The 21267-nt window shown below is 34.2% G+C and overlaps 1 protein-coding gene across 1 annotated transcript in view; it reads left to right on the top strand.

Moving 5' to 3' along the window:
- gpp (DOT1 like histone lysine methyltransferase grappa) overlaps positions 1–21267 on the top strand; it is a 241475-nt gene that overhangs the window by 132660 nt on the left and 87548 nt on the right. Inside the window, exons 5-6 of the mRNA XM_090374787.1 lie at positions 9755–9892; positions 14475–14565. Coding sequence (XP_090230913.1) covers positions 9755–9892; positions 14475–14565 — 229 coding nt within the window. The remainder of the gene's footprint in view (positions 1–9754; positions 9893–14474; positions 14566–21267) is intronic.

The following is a 21267-nucleotide window of genomic DNA, read 5'->3' as shown; positions in this document are numbered from 1 at the left end:
GGGAGATGATGATCAAGATACTAGAGATGAAGAACCGATGAAGTCGCTGACTGCAAAAGGACTTAGCGAAGCTTTTGAACACTTCAAAAAAATGTGTGATTATTTCCGAGAGAACGACCCTGACATGGAACGAAGTGCCAAGGTAATAAGAAATTTGAAGAAAGAAATGAATCCCTACATGATGTACGAGAGGAAGAGGGCCAAAGCACAACCCAAAATCGACATATTTTTCAGTCCGAAGATAAGAAAACTCGAGAGCGCAGGGCCATCAGATTAATAAATTCATGATTTTAGTTAGTTAATTACCACATAATTATATGCGTATGTAATGTAGAATATTTTATATGTACAAAAATTTGAATATTAAATATTTTTAACTGACATTTGTGCATATTTTCACTACCATTTATTATTGATTAGGAAATATCCTATGGAATAGACTGCAACTCACAAGTACATATGTTACCTTATGGGAAGCTATTCATTAGAAACACCCAGTCTCTATTTTCCCATATCATCTGCAAAAAGTGACAAAAGGCACTCTCTTAGTGCTGATTCACTTAGCGCTCTGTTTTTCAGGAACTAATTATCAGTATTAAGCTGGGGTCACTTGTAACTTTAAATATTTCCAAACCTCGTTAGTTTAATAACCTTTTAGTATAGTAACTAATCGATGTCTGTTCAGAGGCTGCATTATCAAAAGTATTTGTTCTTGCACAATCTTTGAAGATCAAACTTCTTCAGTAAACAACTTGATAAACTTACATTTATATTTAATATAGCCTCCAGAGCTAGAGAATGTAACTTCTCTATTTTATGTAGCCAATATATACCAGAAATACAATCACTGTAAATTGCAGCAGTTTACAGTGATTGTATTTTTTGTGACAGCATGCACTTTGCAATGAGTATACTGCATGCAATTCAAAATACCACTATCATAATACAGCAGAGATTACCCAAACTGGTTTGCTCGCTCAGGACTTCTGAATAATGCTAGCAATGTAATTCAGATTAGAGTGGATCAGACTTCTGAGTTACACTTTATTAGATTTCAGTTCTGTGGAGTAGCACATAGTTAATTGTTAAACCTATTTTCTTACTTTTCCAAGTTGAAATATGCAGTTCCAGTTACATTTCTGTTCACAAGCTGCTGAATGAGAAATGGGTAATATTAAATCCATTTTAAATTTTCCTCAAATATATCCAGTGGTTGTGAATTCAAGCAGGAAGACAGAGATAATTAGACAATATATTATTTTCTTTAATGGTATATAAATAAGCTTACTAGACTTGCTTGGAAAAAAAGATGCTTCATTAAATCATATGAAGCATCTGACTTTTCTCTGCATGGATACCATTTGTCACTTTTTGCAGATATGGGAAAATAAAGACTGGATTTTTCCTAATGAATAGCTTGAAATGCTTATGATGCTTTAAATATTAATACCTTATTGAAGAGTTCCAAAAACAAGAAAAATTATCAGCATTTTTATGCACTAGCTTGCTAGTGCAATCAAATTTCATATATCATTTCTCTTGTTTTTTATTTTAAGAGTGTGAGATTCAAGCAAATTGTGTGAATATAATGAATGACTTGGTTTTAGCCTGTTACCTGTAAGAATGTATATCAATTTGGTAGAGAAGGTGCTTTATTTGTCATTTCATTATGCCCTCTCAGGTGATTATTCTGAGCAAGAGGAAGAATCCTATCAGCATTGAGCATGCTCAATGCTGATAGGATTCTTCCTCTTGCTCAGAATAATCACCTGAGAGGGCATAAGTTCAAATTGAGGAAAGACAGATTTAGGATAGACGTGAGGAAATTTGCCTTTAGCCAGCGGGTGGTTGGTTGGTGGAACAGACTTCCATCCCTTGTCATGGAAGTTGATAGCCTAAATAAGTTTAAGGCTCAGCTGGACAGGTATTTCGAACAAACAGAGGGGTGAAGTGGAAGTGGTTATTTTTTTATTTATTTATTATTTTTTATTTTTTTGGCTGATGCTGCATACGCTTGCTTTCTTGCATCAAATGCCTCTACTAATGCTAATTTCGTAAAACATTGAAATGCATCATTGCACTGCTTTATTTATCACTTTGTGTAGTGTATATATATATATATATATATATATATATATCCTGTGCAGTTGGTGTGGTGGTTGTTTATTCTTTTTACCTGTTATATTTAGAATATATGCTTGCAGGATAGCAAGAATGCTAATAATAATGTACAAAATTAAACACTATTATTGACCACAAAAGGGTACTGCAACAGATGATGCAGTACCTGTGTACAAGCATAATGGTTGCAATGTGGCATCCATGGTTATTTTGCCAATTTAGCAGGCGACAACATAAATGGCAAGTGTTTGGGAATTTCCACATAGCCAATTCCTCTTTGATGAAGTGTTTCCCTAGACTTCCTTTTGAATTATTTTTATTTTATTTTTTTTCCCTCGGTGAGTGTTTTTGTTCATTAGTTTGGTGCAGTGTGAGGGGCATCGTTTTATGACCACGCAGCAGTTGTTCCAATACTACTCACAACATGCCATGCCACTGTGTTGCTTCCTTGCGTGAGTGCAGGTTTTGCCTATTATGGTATGACATTGTGAGTAGTATTGGCACAATTGCTTATATGCAGGTAGCACTACCATGTTGTAGTTTGCAACAATTCTTTAACGTGGCATAATAGTGTTTAATTTTGTATGCCATTATTTGATTACACCACAGTTAATTTACAACTTTAGTGAAAGGAAGCTAATGTTATTTCAAGTGAAAGAGTAAACTAAGTAGAATTATTTTACACATTGTTAGATATAATAATTATAAATAACATTCAGTCGAACTTGGATATAACGAGCATCAAGGGACCGACATTTCCTTGTTGTAACCTTTACTCGCTGTATCAGTAATAGCAGAGATAGGGAAACCCCTGTGGTGTTAAACAATGAACACTTTATATCACTGATGAGTTAAATCTACCTCTTATTTTTTTAAATTATCAATAACTTGATAAAAAGATTGAAAAAACAAAAATATTAGAGAGAAAAAATAAGTATATACCTACATTATCTGTATTAATATGCTTGTATAAACTACAGTACCCTTAATATTAAACACAATTTATTTGTTTAATTTTAAAACCATACACTTAATACTAAACACAATATTTCTCTGTAATTAAAAACAATATTGTTTAATAATAAACATAATTTCAATTAGTCTTTATTTATGAATCTTAAAATTGATGTTTGTTTTAAAGATTTCACTTCAATATTCCTTAAGTTTCCCCTTAACTCAACAAGTCTCATTACTTGCCTCACTTCCTTAAAAAAAATTGACTAATGTGTCCATTGAACCTTGAGCTTGTGAGATTGTTGGCACTGATTTTGATTCACTTTCAATTGTCATCATATCATCATTGTCTTTGTTGAGCACAGCATCTGTAGGAAGACCACTAGTCAATAAGTTGTCATCGACTCGTACAAATTCATGTTATCTGTATTAAAACCTACAATGTTGTAATATAGCAATCATTCAAATAATGGTAAGTTGTTTCCATCTTCATCTACAGTTGAAATTTCATTTGAATTTAATTTTTATTTCTTGAAGTAATTGGATATGGTTGTCGAAATAACATTGTTCCACATCATTCAATAAATTTATAGCATCCAATATTGATATTGACTAAGTTTCTGTTCTTTGACTGATCAGATGTAGAACTAGAAATCTTTTATAAAATCCTTTCAAACTCTTGATTACACCTATGTCCATTGGTTGTAAAATTGATGTCACATCGGGAGGCAGAAACACTAGCTTAATGTTAGACAAATTTTGAATCTGGGGATGTGCAGGACAGTTATCAACTAACAATAAAATATTTTTCTTCTTTTTGAATAGCTCCTTATTCCAATCATTTACGTATTGCCGAAAAATATCCGAAGTCATCCAAGCTTTTTTGTATGCAGTGTAATTTGCAGGAAGTTTCCTTACGTTTTTTAAATGCTGAGGTTTTAACGATTTTCCGATTACAGTGTTTTTATGAGTTCCTGTCATATTTGTGCATATGAGCACCGTCAAGCGAGCCTTTGATTTTTTTTCCACCAACACATTTTTCCCCCTTTGAATTTAAATGTAATGTCAGGTGTCAAATTTTAAATAAAAAAGTCCTGTTTCAATGGCGTTGTAGTAGTAATAGAGGCATGTGATGCAAGAAAGCAAGCATATGAGCTTGTGTATCATCACCGAAAAAAAAAAAATTCGCACAAACCTCTGAAAGTTTGTCCAGTTCCTCCTTGAATTTATTATTATTTAAGCTATCAACTTCCACAGCGATGGAAGTTTGTTCCAGCAATTAGCTTACCCCGCTGGCTAAAGGCAAATTTACGCACATCTAATTCTACAATTGTCTTTTCTCATTTTGAATTTATGCCCCCTCAGGTTTGTAATCTGAGCAAGCAGAAAAATCCCATCAGAATTCTTCGTGCTAAACGCATTCAAGGCCTTATACACCTCAATCAGATCACCTCACAGGGGCCGACCGGGCTAGCCGAGTGGGTAAAGTACCTGCCCGGCAACCCAAAGGTCGCGGGTTCGATTCCCGCCTCGGGCTTGGATCAAAGTACTGCAAAAACCTTGGGAGGTGCAATATGGCCACAGAAGCCGATGCGCCAACAACTACCAAATCAAAAAAAAAAAAAAAAAAAAAACCTCACAGGTGCCTAGTCTCTAGCCACTGCAATTTGCAGAACTTAAGCCTTTCTTGGTAAAAGAACCCCTTCATGCCCCTCACAAATCTTGTTGCCCTTCTCTGAACATGCTCAAGCAACTCTACTTCCCTCCTAAAATGAGGCCTCCAGATCTGTACTCAAGGCATGGCCTGACCATTGCCTTATACAAAGGGATAATCACCTTTTCCCTACTAACAAAATTCCTGTATATCATTGACAATACCCCATGACCTGCTCTGGCAGCCTGCCTGCACTGCTCAGAAAACTTCATATCTGACTGCACAATTGCTGCCAGGTGTTTTTCATTTTCTATCACCCTAAATGTAGTACCACACAGTTGGTATGTTCCTCTGGAGTTACTTCTACTACCCATATGATGCAGTACTTTGCATTTGTCAATGTGAAACTTCAGTTGCCACTTCTCAGCCCATCTGCCCAAGTTTTCTAGATCCTGTTGCAGTAGCACAACTGCTGTAGATGTCTTCATCATTGAAATCTTTCCTGATTTCTGCCCAGACATGGTAAATCCATTTATTTGCCATTATTGGATCTGCAGATCAAGATTCTTCACTAATTTTTGAATAAATGATGTTATGTCGGTTTTTAAATCGATCCAGCCAACCATTGTTACACACACAATCATCATGTCCAATTGTTTAGCAAACTTTTCCACTTGAGTCTTCAAGATCGGACCGTCTATTGAAAATCCAGCACTTCTTTGTGTGGCCATGCTTCCTCAATGTTTGTAACCTTGCACTTTCTAAAATATTTATTTTTTTTTATTTATTTATTTTATTATTGGTTATGTTCTTTTCCAGTGTCGATATGTAAACATCTTAATTCTTCCACAATGTCGATACAATTGAAAGTGGTGCAACATTTTTTTGCACCACTTTCTAACTCATGAATAATTTCAACATTTTTGCGAATTGCGAGATGCTTTCTTTTGTTAGTAGACATGTTTCCGAAGGAAGGGTTTGCTTCTGATTTTACTTTAAAATGATAAAGTGATATGCATACAAAGTCCCAAAATGTATACAATGTTCCTAAAAGTCCCGAAATGTATACAACGTTCCTAAAAGTCCCGAAATGTATACAACATTCCTAAAAGTCCCGAAATGTATACAACGTTCCTAAAAGTCCCAAAATGCACACAACATTCCTAAAAGTTCCCGAAATGCATACGTTCCTAGAAGTCCCCTTTCCAAAATTGTTAGAAGTCCCGAAATAAATTTATGGTTCAGTGAATACGTGACAATCTGTAAATATGGTAATGCGACAAGTGGAATGCCAATGCACTATTGTATAGCCCAGTCCTTGGAGGACAAGGTCATAAACCGGCTGCTAATCCGATGCAGGTAGTCATAAAGCTTAGTCGCCCTTTTCATTTTTGTATGTTCCAAGAATTGGCTTTTTCCGACTACCTGAGCAATTAAGAATGCATAGTTACCAAAATTTATTTGGTATATCTGTGTAGTACACTCATTATAACAGTGAACAATTGTATGGGAATACGCATAAATTAAAATCATTGTGGCTTTTTGCTCATTATAGCAATGATCTCTTATTTCCGTGCTTGTTGTTATTATTATTAGCCATATGGTGCAAGGAAGCCTGAGGCTTATGCTGCACCAGCCAAAAAAAAAAAAAAAAAATTTTTGAATTACCCTGAGAGAGAGAGAGAGAGAGAGGGGGGGGGGGGGTAGAAAGGAATCACCAAGAAAGAAAAGAATGATGATATCCAGCTCAGGACCCTGGGTGTGCCAAGCCCATACTCACCAAATGTGAGTCCCTGGGGGTAATAACCAAGTTCGACTATAATTTGCAGTAAAAGTGTTCTTTAATAATACTCAACTACAAGCGTAGAGTATAAAATAGCTGTTGATAAATTAAGCCATTGGACAGAATGGTGGTGGTAGTTAGTAGTAGTAATAGTGGCATTTGATGCAAGAAAGCAAGCATATGAGCTTTTGTAGCATCAGCCAAAAACAAAAAAAAAAAAAATAAATAAAAAAACCATTCCCTCTAAATGTTTGTCCAGTTCCTCCTTAAATTTATTTAACCTATCAACTTCCACAACAACATATAGAAGTCAGCAATTAACCACCCACCGGCTAAAGGCAAATTTCCGCACATCTGTCTTTCCTCGATTTGAATTTATGCTCCCTTAGGTTCGTAATCTGAACAAGTGGAAGAATCCCATCAGAATTCAGCATTCTCAACCCATTCAAGGCCTTATACACCTCAATCAGATCACCTCGCAGGTGCCTAGTCTCCAGCCGCTGCAATTTGCAGAACTTAATTCCCCTCACCTTCATTCCCCTCACCAATCTTGTTGCCCTTCTCTGTACATGCTCAAACAAATCTACATCCTTCCTAAAATGAGGCCTCCAGACCTGCAAGCAGTACTCAAAGTGTGGCCTGACCATTGCCTTATACAGAGGGGCAATCAGCTCCTTTTCCGTGCTAGCAAAATTCCTGTATATCATCGACAAAACCCCATGACCTGCCCTGGCAGCCTGTCTGCATTGCTCAGAAAACTTCATATCTGACTGCACATCCCAGGGCTTTTTCATTTTCTACCACAAGTGTAGTACCACACAGTTGGTACGTTCCTCTGGGGTTACTTCTACCCATATGCAGTACTTTGCATTTGTCAGTGTTAAACTTCAGTTGCCACTTCTCAGCCCATCTGCCCAAATTTTCTAGATCCTGTTGCAGTAGCATACTGCCATTACTGTCATTAACAACCCTGCCAACCTTTGTATCATCTGAATTCATTCCTCATTTATTCATTCAACTGCCGTTTGCTGGAACAACCTTCCTTCATACGTATTTCCTGAAAATTACAATCTACAGAAGTTCAAGTCCAATATCAACAAATATCTTCTTTCGTCTTCTCAACCTCCAACCCAAGCACGGTACTAAGTACTATAGGTTATAATACCTCTCGTGTTTGGGGTTCTCATAAAAAAAAAAAAAAAAAACTTCGACACTAAGCCTGATGTACCTTCATCAATATCACTGAAAAATATACAAAACAGCAGTGGACCCAACACTGAACCCTGTGGGATTCCATTAATAACATTAATCCACGAAGAGCAGTGCCTGTTGATTACCAGCCTCTGTCTTCTCCCACTCAACCATCCATTTATCCATGCGCAACAATGTCAAAAGCTTTCCTGAAATCCAAGTATATGATATCAAAATTATTTTTGGCATTCAGTACCTTTGTGACTACATCATAGTATCCAATCAAATTTGTCAGACAAGACTTTCCCTTAACAAACCCATGCTGTTTCTGAATTATTGCTGCAGTCTTGTCTAGATGATCCTGCAATGAATTTTTAACCAGTGACTCCATTATTTTACCCGGAACAGGAGTTAAACTAACTGGCCTGTAATTACTCGTGACACCCTTCAATCTCCCTTTGTGAATTGGGGATTCGTTTGCACATCTCCAGTCCTTGGGGACCTCCCATGAGTCCAAGGATGCGCTCATAATTATGGCTAAGGGTTTGCTTACTTCCTTTGCCACCTCCTTTAATATAACTGGATAGATCCCATCCACCCCAGGTGCCTTTCTTATGTTTAACTTCAACAATTTCTCCTCCACTTTGCTCCCTTTTGGTATAAAGGACTATGCCATGAAAAAGCAAAAAATGTCAGTGATGGTGTTTATCAGTCTACAAATGGAAACTTAAGGGATCATAGAACAGATGGTTTTAATTGCGATAAGGATAAAGAATAATGTCTAGTTTTGAACTCTGTGAACTGAAAATTGTAATTCTGAAAGAAAGTATGTGGAGTCTGTTTGACCGTTATCTGATTTGCATGTAAAATTAATGCTACGTAATGATCTGCAGAAAGTAATGTCCAACATGCAAAAATAAAAAAAGGGAAAAAAAAAAAACTTTTGTTATGAATAAAACAGTCTGAGTTAATTTAACATATGTATTCTTTTTTTTTTTTTAATGTGGTGACAAAATTAATCCCCATAGTCTCGTGAACAAATCATCCTCATTAATTGCTACAGTATTCAGTGACTTTAGTTAATTATTTTGTTTATAAAAAGAAAGTATTCAGATACGTAGGGATGTTTCTTTGGACAATGTCTGTAGTTTAATTTGGATTACATAATAATAAATCATCCTCGTTAACTGCAACAGTATCCAGTGAATTTATTTTGTGATATTTTTTTATAAAAAGAAATCTGTATTTCCTTTGATTTAATTCTATGTCATGGGGGCAGGAATCCACTCATTTGGGTTTGCACCTTTTAATGTGAAAATATTTTTGCTGAAGCCTATTCTGTCTTTTAAGAACATTTCTAAATTTGTATTGGCAGCAATAAATTGGCTGTGTTCATGTGATTCTAGAAACTGAAATGGGAAAATCAGTTAAAGTGAACTTTATATACTGGGGATATGTATCCTTTTAGGAACTGAACCAGAAAACATTACACAATAGTTAAAGGCAGCAGTTGATTTTTTTTTTTTTTTTTTTTTCACAGCTTGAAATGTTGCCATTAAAACCAAGAGAGGCTGCTTCTTTGCAATATAGAATAAACTTTCAAGATTGACTGTGTTATTCTCTGGAAGTATATAATTCTAAAAGTATGAACTACTGCTTCCTCAAAATATACAGTAAATTTCAACTGAATAATTCTTTTGCTTGCCCTTCACAGACAGGAGCCAGGGATTAACTGAGGAAATTTGTTTTATAGCAGTTTACGGTTGTCTTTAAAAAAAAAAAAAAAAAAAAAGAAAGAAAGAAAAAAGAAATTGTATTTCTTACAGCATATACAATAAAGTAAAGGAAACAACGTAGTTTTATAAGATGGGTATGTGGAAAGATTAAAGTCAAGCAGTGTTTCTCATTAAAACTAAATTCCCTAATCAGCCAAAAAAATACATTTGTTGGGTTGAACAGAATGGAGTCCATAGGTTCCCCACCTCTATATAATGTGCATGTAATCTTTTTAATTCAACTGCTGTTAAATCATTAACTTTTTTTTATTTTAGTGGAAAGGAACCTCTCGCCCTTCTCAGCTTCAAACTAGCCCCTCTACTGCACTGTTAAGGCATATTCTTCAACAAGTGTACAATCATTCTGTGACAGATCCTGAAAAGCTAAATCAATATGAACCTTTTTCTCCAGAGGTAAGGGCAATGTTCTTTAAGCTTAGAAGAAATTAATTTTGCCAATGCATTTAAGAATTAAAAAAAAAAAATCCAAGATGTTAGACTATTTTATTTATATATAAGACAGTCAGATGGGTGTCAACTGAATTAATAAAGTTCTACAGTATGTCATATTGAAACTTTACATGGAGAAAATTGGCTATAGTTACCAATTGAAAGTATTTTTTTATATACTTATCATCAGATATTGGATAATATGCACTAAAATGGCCTCATAATACATTAGTACAAATAGTACATTAAAAAAAAAAAAAAAAGCCCTTTTCAAAAGGTCACTAAAATAAAATAAGCTTTCCCTGTTTTGAAATATATCAGATTACAGCATCTCAAATCATCTGAAGCAGTGACTCAACTGTTTGAAGCACTAGACTCAACTAGAAAATTTTCAATGTTGCTGGAACTAATATTCATTTGTAGGAATTTGGGAAGGTTCTGTACTCTCAAATTCTTCTGCATTAAACTCTTGTTGGTCTCATTGTGAAACTTAATGTCTGTTTTATATACATTCTTTTAAATTTCAGCTGGTTTAACAAAATTTAACCATCATTTATTGAACTTTTATAATGCATGACAATGCTTGTCTTTTTAAAAAGGAGATATTCATTTGTATGTTTCGACATTCCATTTGAGAGATTGCTTAATCTAGAGTCTTCATCTAGAAACATGTATAATGGCATTTTACCAATATTATTAACTGTGTTATTTCTACATGTCAGAATTAAATATGAAAATAAAGATCCTAATTTTGTACAAGTTCAGCAGTAAGAACATTTCAATGTTTTTATGCTGTTTAATTATGACTAGGCTCAATAACAGTTACTTATAAATTATTCACAAAATTCAGACAGTCACCTGGGATATATCAAATGTGAGTTCCAGGCATTTCTGCCAAATTACTTTCTAGTGAAGCAACAGGGAAAATAAATGTAGTGTACTGAAAATAAGACATACTGGAGGGCATTTGTAAGTGAAGGTTTAACCATAGCTACAGCTATGCATCCCAGTGGATGTCCTTCATTATGTTCTTTGAATATTTTGTTTCACACTAGTGAGAAGCAATAATTTGTATACTCTGTTTCCTTTTCGTTTATTGGGCTACTAAATTTAACACAGCAGTTGTAGCAGAAAAAGTTTCATTACACAAATATATGGGGTAGTCTGACAGACCCCAAACTTTAAACTTAGTATTTGAAAAAAAATAATTGGTTGTTTTATATTGTACTTATATTACATAAATCCTTGACTCCTTTAGCAATTGATTGCAAAATTATTAAGTTTAGTATTATTTTTATTTTTATATATTGTGTACACGTTATGTATTTTGGTTATCCCGAGCACCAACTTTATATTCTTCAGTCATATACTGTTTACTTTCCTACAACCAAAAAATTTCCACACTCTGGGCTATTAGTGTAATATGAGCACAGGAGTGTTTATTTCTATCCTAATTTTGCCTTCTGGTTAGCTAAACAGCTAAACAATTGCCTATAACCACAATACATAACGTGCACACAAAATATAAAATATACACACACACACACACACTTACAAGCTCTATCTTTGCAGCCAGTCACAAGGTAGGAGAGTAGTTATAAGCAAATATAGAAAACATTTATATTACACAAATTGAGAACACACATGCGCGCATACGTTTTTTTGGCCACTAGAAATACTCATTAGTTTTAATGGAACAAAGTTTATTAATTATATTTAAAATTTTAAAGATATGGTACCAACCATAAAATAGAAACATGAAACTATCAAGTAATGTGAAATTTAAATTTATGGAAACATTTATTGCACAAAGCTTTGGCATTATTCCAGACCAACAAATTTATACAGTATTTATGAAAACACTTTGAAATTAGCATTTTTCACTCAAAAAAAAATTTGAATAATAAATTATTCATACTTTTTGCCTTTATATGTAATAAATATTGTAAACGTAAAATAGTAACATAACACTCTTTCTTTCTCTCTCTCTCTCTCTCTCTCTCTCTCTCTCTGTTTTTTTTTAGGCTCCTGTGATATTCACTGGTAGTCATAGGAGCCAAGGCACCTCTGTAGCCAGGTGGGCAGGAGCAGCAGTGCGTATTACACGCTTCTTGATTAGACTGGGGTTCGAGCCTGTGACCACCAAATACGGAGGATGCGAAAAGGTCAGGGAATGACCACCACATATCCCCGGAGCAATATGGCCTTAGTTGCTAATGCTCCTAAAAACCAAATAAGAAACAACAAACAATAGGAGCCAAACCTTACAAACAAAGTAATAAGGATTTTTTTTACTGCTACATGATGATTAAAGCCTAATGAAACCCCTTGAAATTCACCACTTCAAGCTTCCAATAAGCAAAGTGGTGGTATTTCACCAGTTGATGAAAGTCATCTACCACCTACCAAATGCATGTCTACCTGTGAAAGTGGATGAATATTTGGTGGACATTTACTGCTATCTACGTAAAAAGTTTTAAAAGATAGATTTAAACAATTTCAATTGCTGCATTTCATATGAAGTAAAAAAATTTGAAGCATGTGTGTACACATTGGCTGTCTTTTGGTTATACACAGTGGCACCCTTTAACAAGTCTATTTAAAGAAAAGTCTATAAGTTGCTAGAAATGCCATATGGGTACTTTTCAGAAGTACCAAATTGAAAAGTACAACAAGCAATCACTAATAAGTGGCACTGACTAATTACAAATCCAGTTCATCAACCAAAATTTTTGAAAGAAGACAAATTTGATGAACTCAAGAAAAGACTTCTGAATTTTAAACTTTTTGTGAAATCAATCCCAAACAGGAGAGGCTAGCTGATAATTTTAGATGTTATCCCACATTTTTGCAGAAAGTGCTTGTGATCATCTGTTTTGGCTTGGATAAAGCAATTTGCTTGTATCTTTTAAATGTTATACCAGCATTTGAAAATCCGAACATGACTCTTGATCCAAATTATCTCACATATATTTATTGAGATCATTCCTAGATACGTTGAAGAATGTTATGTGGAAATTTACTACACCAACCGTGTATAAATCTTCCTCTTGCATTTTGGAAGTTGATTATTATAGCAGAAGGATGATTCTGACTTGGTCATGAGCATTTCTATTGCGAAGGTCATGAAGAGAAAAACAAGAAGAGAAAATTGTGGTTTTTTTTTTTTTTTTTTTTTTCCCCAGACAAATGGTGTACAAAATCCCATTGAAAAATTGTTCTTGTCATTTAATTCCAAGTTGGCACAGCTTGGAATTAAATGAATCATTTTCAGATTTGAAATTTTTTGGAAAAGTTTCCAGACTTCTTGTTAAAGATGAAGGAATAGATATTTTGTAGCATCAGTTCTTTGGTTTCAGTGTGAAAATCAACCAGACATTACTATACTATGAAAGAAGAAAGAATTGATGTACTGTAGTCCTTGGTCAGGAATTTACAATTGCACAAGGAAGCATGAAATATAACATTTCCTTAAGTCATTCTTGCTATTTTAATAATTCCTCATAACGAGTTTAAAAAAAGAAAAAATTCAGATATTTGCTGAAGCTTTGCAAATGATCTTAACAGCTGAGCTTTAATTGCAGTGCCATTATTTGCATTGTTATGAATAAAACTGTGGTTCTACATTTCTGAAGAGGTGTGGCATTCTTTCTTAAAGCAGTTATAATCATTTGATGTCTAACAGACATAAAAATCCTAGGTAAGTTAATGTTTGAAAGCATACTCTATTAGTAAACAGTATTATGGTTGTATTTTAATATAAAATGTGTATTTTGTAGGTGAAATTTAATTTTTAGCATTTTGGAGTTTATAGAAATCCCCTGCTTCTTCAGAAATATCTCCTGTTTTTCTCTAGAGACTAGAAAAATGTAGTATCATCTTTCAGCAGTGTTTTTGCTACAAAAAAAAAATTAGCCAAACATTCAGGTATAAGTTAGTAATAACTAATTAATAAGAAAAATTTATTTTTTTAAATAAAATTGCACATATATTATAAATTTAAGCTCTAACTTTTTTTTTTTTTTTTTTTTTTTGCATATGGTAAGGATATTATAACAACAGAAGTAGCAAAAATGTCAATTTTTGGATGATAATGATTAAAGGAGGTATTCCGATTTAGCAGTAAAGCTGTGCCTTATGTAGTGCTGCACCACAGCTATTTAGAGAATTTTATTTTTTTTTTTTTGTTTTTGTACTGAAAGAAATTCATGTTATTTTTGCATAAAATTGTTAATTCAAATTTTTAGATTAATAAGTGAATTTGTTTTGTCTATAATGTATTCATTCTTAAGATTTTAGATATTAAAAAATGCATTTTGATTGGTACTTTGTTTCTGTAAGCATTGATTCTTGTTAATAAGTGTTAATAAGTTTAATTGAAAATAGAACTTAGCACCCAGTACTTTAAAAGTAAAATGCTGATTGCAACTACCATTCATTTTATTAACAAGAAGCCTATATCATTAACACAAAAATGGGTTACTTTGAATATGCTTGTATGATATTTAAATAGTCATTTTACTTATACTAGCTAGTCATTTTGCAGGTTTATGGGGAAACTTCATATGAATTTGTAGCCCAGATGATTAGTGAAATGGAAATTAGTGAAGAGGATGTGTTCATTGATCTTGGAAGTGGTAGGTGTTGCTTTCATATCTGTTAAACAGGAAAGTAGGTCTAATTTTTCCACCAAAAGTCCTTATGATTTTTCCATATGGTCTATATTAAACAAAGTTATTACACATTTGTTATGTGTAAATGTTTACCTGAATGATAGAAAATTAAAGTGAAAATTTTTTCGAAATATTCAGTATTAATATAAATATGCTTGCATTTCACTTATCAATACTTGTTTGTTAATTTCTTGTTTTCAAAACAAATGGTCAGCATTCTGACCATTTGTTTTGAAATGGTCAGAATGCTTTAGGGAATTATCCATTAAAAGGGACCCCAACCTGCCACCCTTTAATAGTTTGGTAATGCCCTTAGCTTACAGCCATGGCTAAAGACCTGTAAGTTTGACTTACGGGTCTGGTCAAATGATTAGTGAAACGGAAAGGAAAAATTATGGAGTCAACAATTGCTAAAGAAGTAATGCAAAAGATAATCTTGATAGAGATGGAGCTGTAAGGTAAGCACAATATGAATTTTTTTTTTTCCCCCTTTTTTAAGGGAGATCAATCTAATTAGCTACTCTGAGGTTGTTACAAAGGAATTGAATGCAAAGAATAATTTTTATATCATATTTTAAACCATTTGATACTTCTAAGAGTTCTTTATATATAAAGATATGGTTAAGTAGTTAAATGTTGCTAATTTATGAGTTGGGTCCCATGTGGTTTGGTGCTGGGATGCTGTATTACTTATAATATTTATTAATGATTTGAGAAAATGATGCTTCACTTCATTATGTATTTCTGTCTTTACTGCCTGGAAATCATATTGTCCCTCCTGTGGCATTTCCAGAGCTTGGACGCTTTGAAAATGGCTATTTATCCGTGAGTGGACCTAAAGTAATTGATATAATTTTTAATTGAATAGCATCACCCAGTAAGTGGATTCTCTTGGGACTTAGGTTTTCTAAATTAATAATCAATTATTCATTAAAAACTCATGGATACTGTTGTGACTATTTTAATCGGTCATTAGACAGCATAAAGCCTCAATTAGTGTCTTGTGTTGTGTTGGATAAATCTGTTGAATCGAAACAAAAATCTAATTAGTGTTTGTAAGCAAAATTTCTGATTGAAGAAATCAGAAACGTAAAACAGTAAGCTGCATAGGCTCAGTGCAGCAAAGTAAGAAGTGGAATGTTATTTCAAAAACTACTTCAGTACATGCATTGAAATGCTTTAACACCTGCACAATTATCATTAATAATGTCTTAAGTTTTCTGATGACACACACAGGTAGGCAGGGTGATTATAATTAATTTGTGACCTTGGCTGTCTGTAGGTAGCAAACTGAATTGTCTAAAAATTGAACTTGGAATAAACAATATCTGTACCAAAAAAAGAAAGAAAAAAAAAAATGGAAGATTCCAAATGTAATGCCCATTTATGTTTAACATTATATGGAGTCACCTAGTCTATGCACATTACATTTCTTTGATAAAAGCATGTCATAGGGAATATTGGTCATGTGACTTGTGATGCTGATTGTCCATTAAACTCAAAAGAAATGCATGTGGTTGACAGAGTTACTAGAACATTATGAAAAACTGTTGTACTATAAAATAAAAAAAAAAATTAAAAATGTAACCTTGTATTTTACTATATTTACCAGTTATGGAGTAGAAGAGCTTGAAAATTTGCTGTATCACATATTTACCAGTAGCTGAAGCGATTCTGAATAAGATCTCTTCCTGAGAGAAGGAAGAGATTCTTTTCTCATGAGAGTTCAGTGATATTAATTTTCCATTGAGTTTGGTTATGGTAACTAGGCTTCATTTCACAGTCTGAGGACAAACTAATGGAATTTGATCATACACAGTAACTCTCTGGCCTTTGACATTTTTGACATAAAGAAGTTATACTGCACTCACAAGAGACAGATTTTCATCTTGTGCACAAGTTTCACTTGTACACGGGACATGTTTTCATGCTGTATGAATTTCAACCTGTTAGTTTCTTCATAACAGCAGGGACTGTAAACATGAGTTAGGTATAGCATTTCAACAGGTTACTGCAGTGGTCATAAAATAAAACAAATGCTTCATGCAGTATTTTGAATTTTTTTTTTTATCTGATACTGTATTGATAAATGAAAGCAAGACCAGCCTTCATTAGCTGTGAGTTAAATCTGCTTTATTATTAAAATATTTTAACTAATATTATATGCAGTGTTCTGTGAACCCATCCAAACAGTAACATTTGGCATTAGAGAGAAACTTCTTCAGTAACACATGAAAATTAGAAGTATTCATACTGCTGCTTACCTGGAAGTGAGAATCATCATCAGGCCATAAAATGTTCCAAGATCATATGCTATCCACCTCCAACCCATCCTGAAATCATAGAACAAAGTCTGTGCATTGCTGGGAATCTCATGGATTTAACTGGTACAGCATGTGGATCTTGTAAGGAAAGCATTGCAGGATGAATTATGATGCTGCTTTGGCACTTGTAGATGAAATGGCACTGTCAGCCAAAATAATCTCAACAACAGCTGTCAGAATTGTGCAGCATCCTCAGTCTGAGTTATATTCAAAGGCTTGTTTTTTGAATTATCCTCTGCCTTTTTTTCCAATACATTTTGGAAAAGGGATCTTAAATTTTTTTTTTTTTTTTTAAACAGCAGTACGTCTGAAGCACAACCAAGGTATTACCATTTTGGTAAACAAGCTTCACCAATGGGGCATGATCTTTTATTTGCATTACCATGTCGACTTTTGTTGCTACTGGGGTCATATTTACTTCTGTTGCATCTAATATGTGCATCACTAGTCATGTCATGAGATTTATTTTGCATACTGGCTGCATCATCTTGGGGTTCCAGCAACATAAACATGTTGCTGGGATAACCCAAGTACCCTGTACATTCACAGTTTGGAATGACTAGCCTTTCTTCAAGAGAATCAGACCCTGGGTATCATTTAAACAAAAGACAGTTTAAATTTTGTTTTAAATTAAATTAATTTTTTTGTTCTTTGGCCACAAGAAGGTTTTGAAGAGGCATACCAAAACATAAGGAGAGTTTAATTCTTATTCTCTAGTCTACAGTGATTTTCTAAATTACAAATTTTATTAAAATTAAATGTAAGCTTAGTAGAGCAGTTATTTTTATTTTTACATTAAACTCTTTTCTATTGGCTTTCATATAGATGTGTTTTCTTCCCATTAAAAATGGTTTCAGCTCAAAAGAAGTGGGGGTCATTCAAATTCCAGACTTTCAGCATATTTTACAGAAATATTGGCCGTTCAATTTTAAATTGGCTGAATATTTGTTCAGTCTGAGTTTGAGTAAGTTTGTGCTCTGTGGATCTGTTATTGTGGCAAGGGTGTATAAATAGTCTTTGGTGTATGAATTGTCCCCTAAGCTCAATGCCCATTTGTATTTGAACAAATTTAATTTTTTGTTCTTGTACTATGGTTTATGGCCTAGTAAAGAGTTTTACTGTCTCTTGTGACTGTTTAATCTTTCTAATAGGAAATTCATGACTCTTATAACAAGTTGATTAAGGCAAATGTTTAAAAAGTCTGTGACTTAAATAATTAAGCCTAATCAGTCACAAGACTTTTCAAACTTTTGCATTTACCAATTTGTTTTAAGTCATGAATTTCCCTATTATAAAATTACACTGGAAATGAACAAAAAGGATTCCTTACACTTTGAATTGTGGCTTAGTGTACAAGTTTCAAAAATATTGCATTATATTTGTTCCATTTGTATTTGATCCACATTGGGTGGGTATAAACAAGAAATATTTATTTACAGGCATATTAAACTTCTAAAGGTTCAGGTTGAAAGCAGTTAGCTTGCAGGTAAATTAGGTTAAAATATCATTGACCAGGGACAACTAATAAGAAATGCATTGGTCAAAACATTTAAGGGTTACACAATCTCTTGGACAGTCTGCTGTATTTATTATATCCATTATGGTGATAGTGACAGTACACATTCACAGACTGATGCACATGTAAATTAGAGTTCTCCAACAAATACAGGTAGTTCCCGACTTTACAAGCTAATTCGTTCCTAGCGTGTGCTCGTAAAGTGGGAATTTATTTCCCATAGGCATAATGTTAAAAACAGGAGTTACGTTCTAAACAGTGAGATTAGTTTATGCTTAAACAATGACTGATTTATCCAAAGAAATGAAAATGTAGCCTGTAAAATCAAGCAAATTATAATAATAAAGAAATTATTATCACTTACAAATGTTAAAGAATGTTTATTCTTCATCATCGACTAAATGCACTCGTTGATCACCCATTATTGGCTCAGCACTCGTTGGTTTGTTGCACAAGGAATAGCCTTCTTCAGAAATGCAATGCTCGAGGCATGTTTTTTCCAAAATCTTCTCTTTTCTTTATAAATTTCACAATAGCATGCATAAGCATATTTTAATGGCATGCACAAATTGCAACTAACACAATTTGTGTGGAGTAACAAGTTTATAAAGCTTCAAAAAAAGGAATGAAAAGAAGGTTCTGAAAATTTATTTGTTTTTTATACAATTGAAGATTTCAGTGAAGGGGAAACACATTTCACCATAATAACGTAAAAAAACCACACAATTCCAGCTGTCGGTATTTTCACAAATGCAGTAACATCAAGTTTATTACCAGTTTATAATTGCTTGCACTAACAGAAAAGCCCAATAAACTGGAAAGTGCAAATTGTTTTTGTTTTGTGGTTGTGACCCTCAGAAATGTGCTTTAAAAAAATATCACAAAGGCGTTCAGAATTGATTCTTATAACATAGCGTATAATGATGAAAGTGTAGTGCCTTTTAATGATTTGAATTGTTAACTAATACAATTTACATTATAAAAAAAAAAAAAAAAAAAGGCGTCTCCGTAGCCAGGTGGGAAGGAGCAGCAGTGCGCAGCACACGCTTCTTGATTAGACCGGGGTTCGAGCCCGTCACCACCAAATAGGGGGGATGCGGGAAGGTCAGGGAATGACCGCCGCATATCCCGGAGCAATATGGCCTTAGTTGCTAATGCTCCTAAAATCCAAAAATAACATAACATAACATTATAAAATGACCTTTTAGAGAGATAAATAGCTTAGTTATATAGCGAAAATTTCAACTTCCGAGGCCTTGGAATGAATTGCCAAAAAACAGCGTGTTATTGGGTTCACATTATGATATTTTCACGATATGATGGTGTCTCTGGAACGGATTAATATCGTAAAGCAGGGTACACTATATTGTATAGCTACGTGCATGGTTTGAAATGTGGTATTCATGAATGTCTAACATTCATTTTTTGCAATTAATGTTCATATTTTCGATTTGTTGATTCTTTGGGGGAGGGGGACTTGTAAAGCTGGAACTACCTGTATTAGCTGAGAACATTCATGTTCAGGCATGCAACCATCTCAGTAAATACTTGACTCTGTCACAGATTCATTTCATTTATGAACTACAGCTGCAAAAGATAACACAACTACATAGTGAAATGTCTTAATGTCATCTCAAGTGGATCTTCCCGAGTCTTTTGCTAGTAAAGTAGTCAAAAGACTAGAGATGGGACAGTTATAATGCCAAGTTGTGGCATGGTTTACTGTGTCGCAAGGTGTCATCAGCAGATTGTGGAATCAGTTCCAGGAAACTGATTGTTTGTAGATGCACAAGTCAAGGTCATAGGCCATGAACAGTATTTGGGCAAGATTCTCTCTCTCTCTCTCTCTCTCTCTCTCTCTCTCTCTCTCTCTCTCTCTCTCTCTCTCTCTCTCTCTCTCTCATTGCCTATAGCAATTGATGCTTCAGTGTTACTTAGATGCTTTGCTACAGGGACACAGGTATCAACTCAAACCATCAAAATTGTCTTACAGACATAGATTTTATACTAGAAAGCATATGGTGTGTGTTTGAGGGCCCAGAACCATAGGTCCAGGAGAATGTGGATACTCTAACATTGTAGTTGGACTATGAGTTCAAATACATCCTGCAGTTGGATTCTTATTAGGTCTCCTGGCATGACCATGAAAGAGAATCCTGAAAAAAACCCTGATTTATATATAGGAACAGTGCAGGTGGTAAGGTAGATTGCCTTTTGGAGTGTTGTCTCTGTGGTGATAGAGCTCAGCATTATCAGGAACAACTGCATACAGCTATAAAGCTGAGATCCTGTGGTCCTTCTCTGTGGGCAAAGAGCTTTTTCTAATGGGCGATAGTGCTGACCCACATAGGCACAGCTGGTCAACAGCATGTTGAGAGATGGAGGGTATCTTCCATGTGGATTGGTTTACCTGTTTCCCTTACCTGAACTCATTGAGCATGTGTGGGATGCCGTAGCAAGAGTTATGGCAGCTTACCCAGACTGTCCAGTGATGCCTAATCAGCTGGAAAAAGCATTTACATAGTACTGGTGACTGATTCTGCAACAGCTGATCAATAAGGAATTCATTCCAGGTGCAAAATATATCTGGTGATTTCTAGGGGAAACTACCAGATATATTTCACACCATACTGAAAATCATTATCCATGTATACCATTCACAACAATGACAAAGATGTTCCCACAAGCATATAGTACCTTCTAATGTGTCATGTTCCAGTTAAAGCCACAATTACTGTTTACTTTGAATGCAGAACGTAGCTTAAACTGCATCATGAGGTACATGTGCAAATGATGTTTGTGTACATATGCTGTGATCACCTAATT

This window comes from Mastigoproctus giganteus, chromosome 5 (genome assembly GCF_048544385.1).
Source record: "Mastigoproctus giganteus isolate SK-2022 chromosome 5, ASM4854438v1, whole genome shotgun sequence".
Classification (NCBI taxonomy): Eukaryota; Metazoa; Arthropoda; class Arachnida; order Uropygi; family Thelyphonidae; genus Mastigoproctus; species Mastigoproctus giganteus.
Note: the sequence above shows the minus strand (reverse complement) of the source record. Positions and strands in the feature narration are given on the sequence as shown.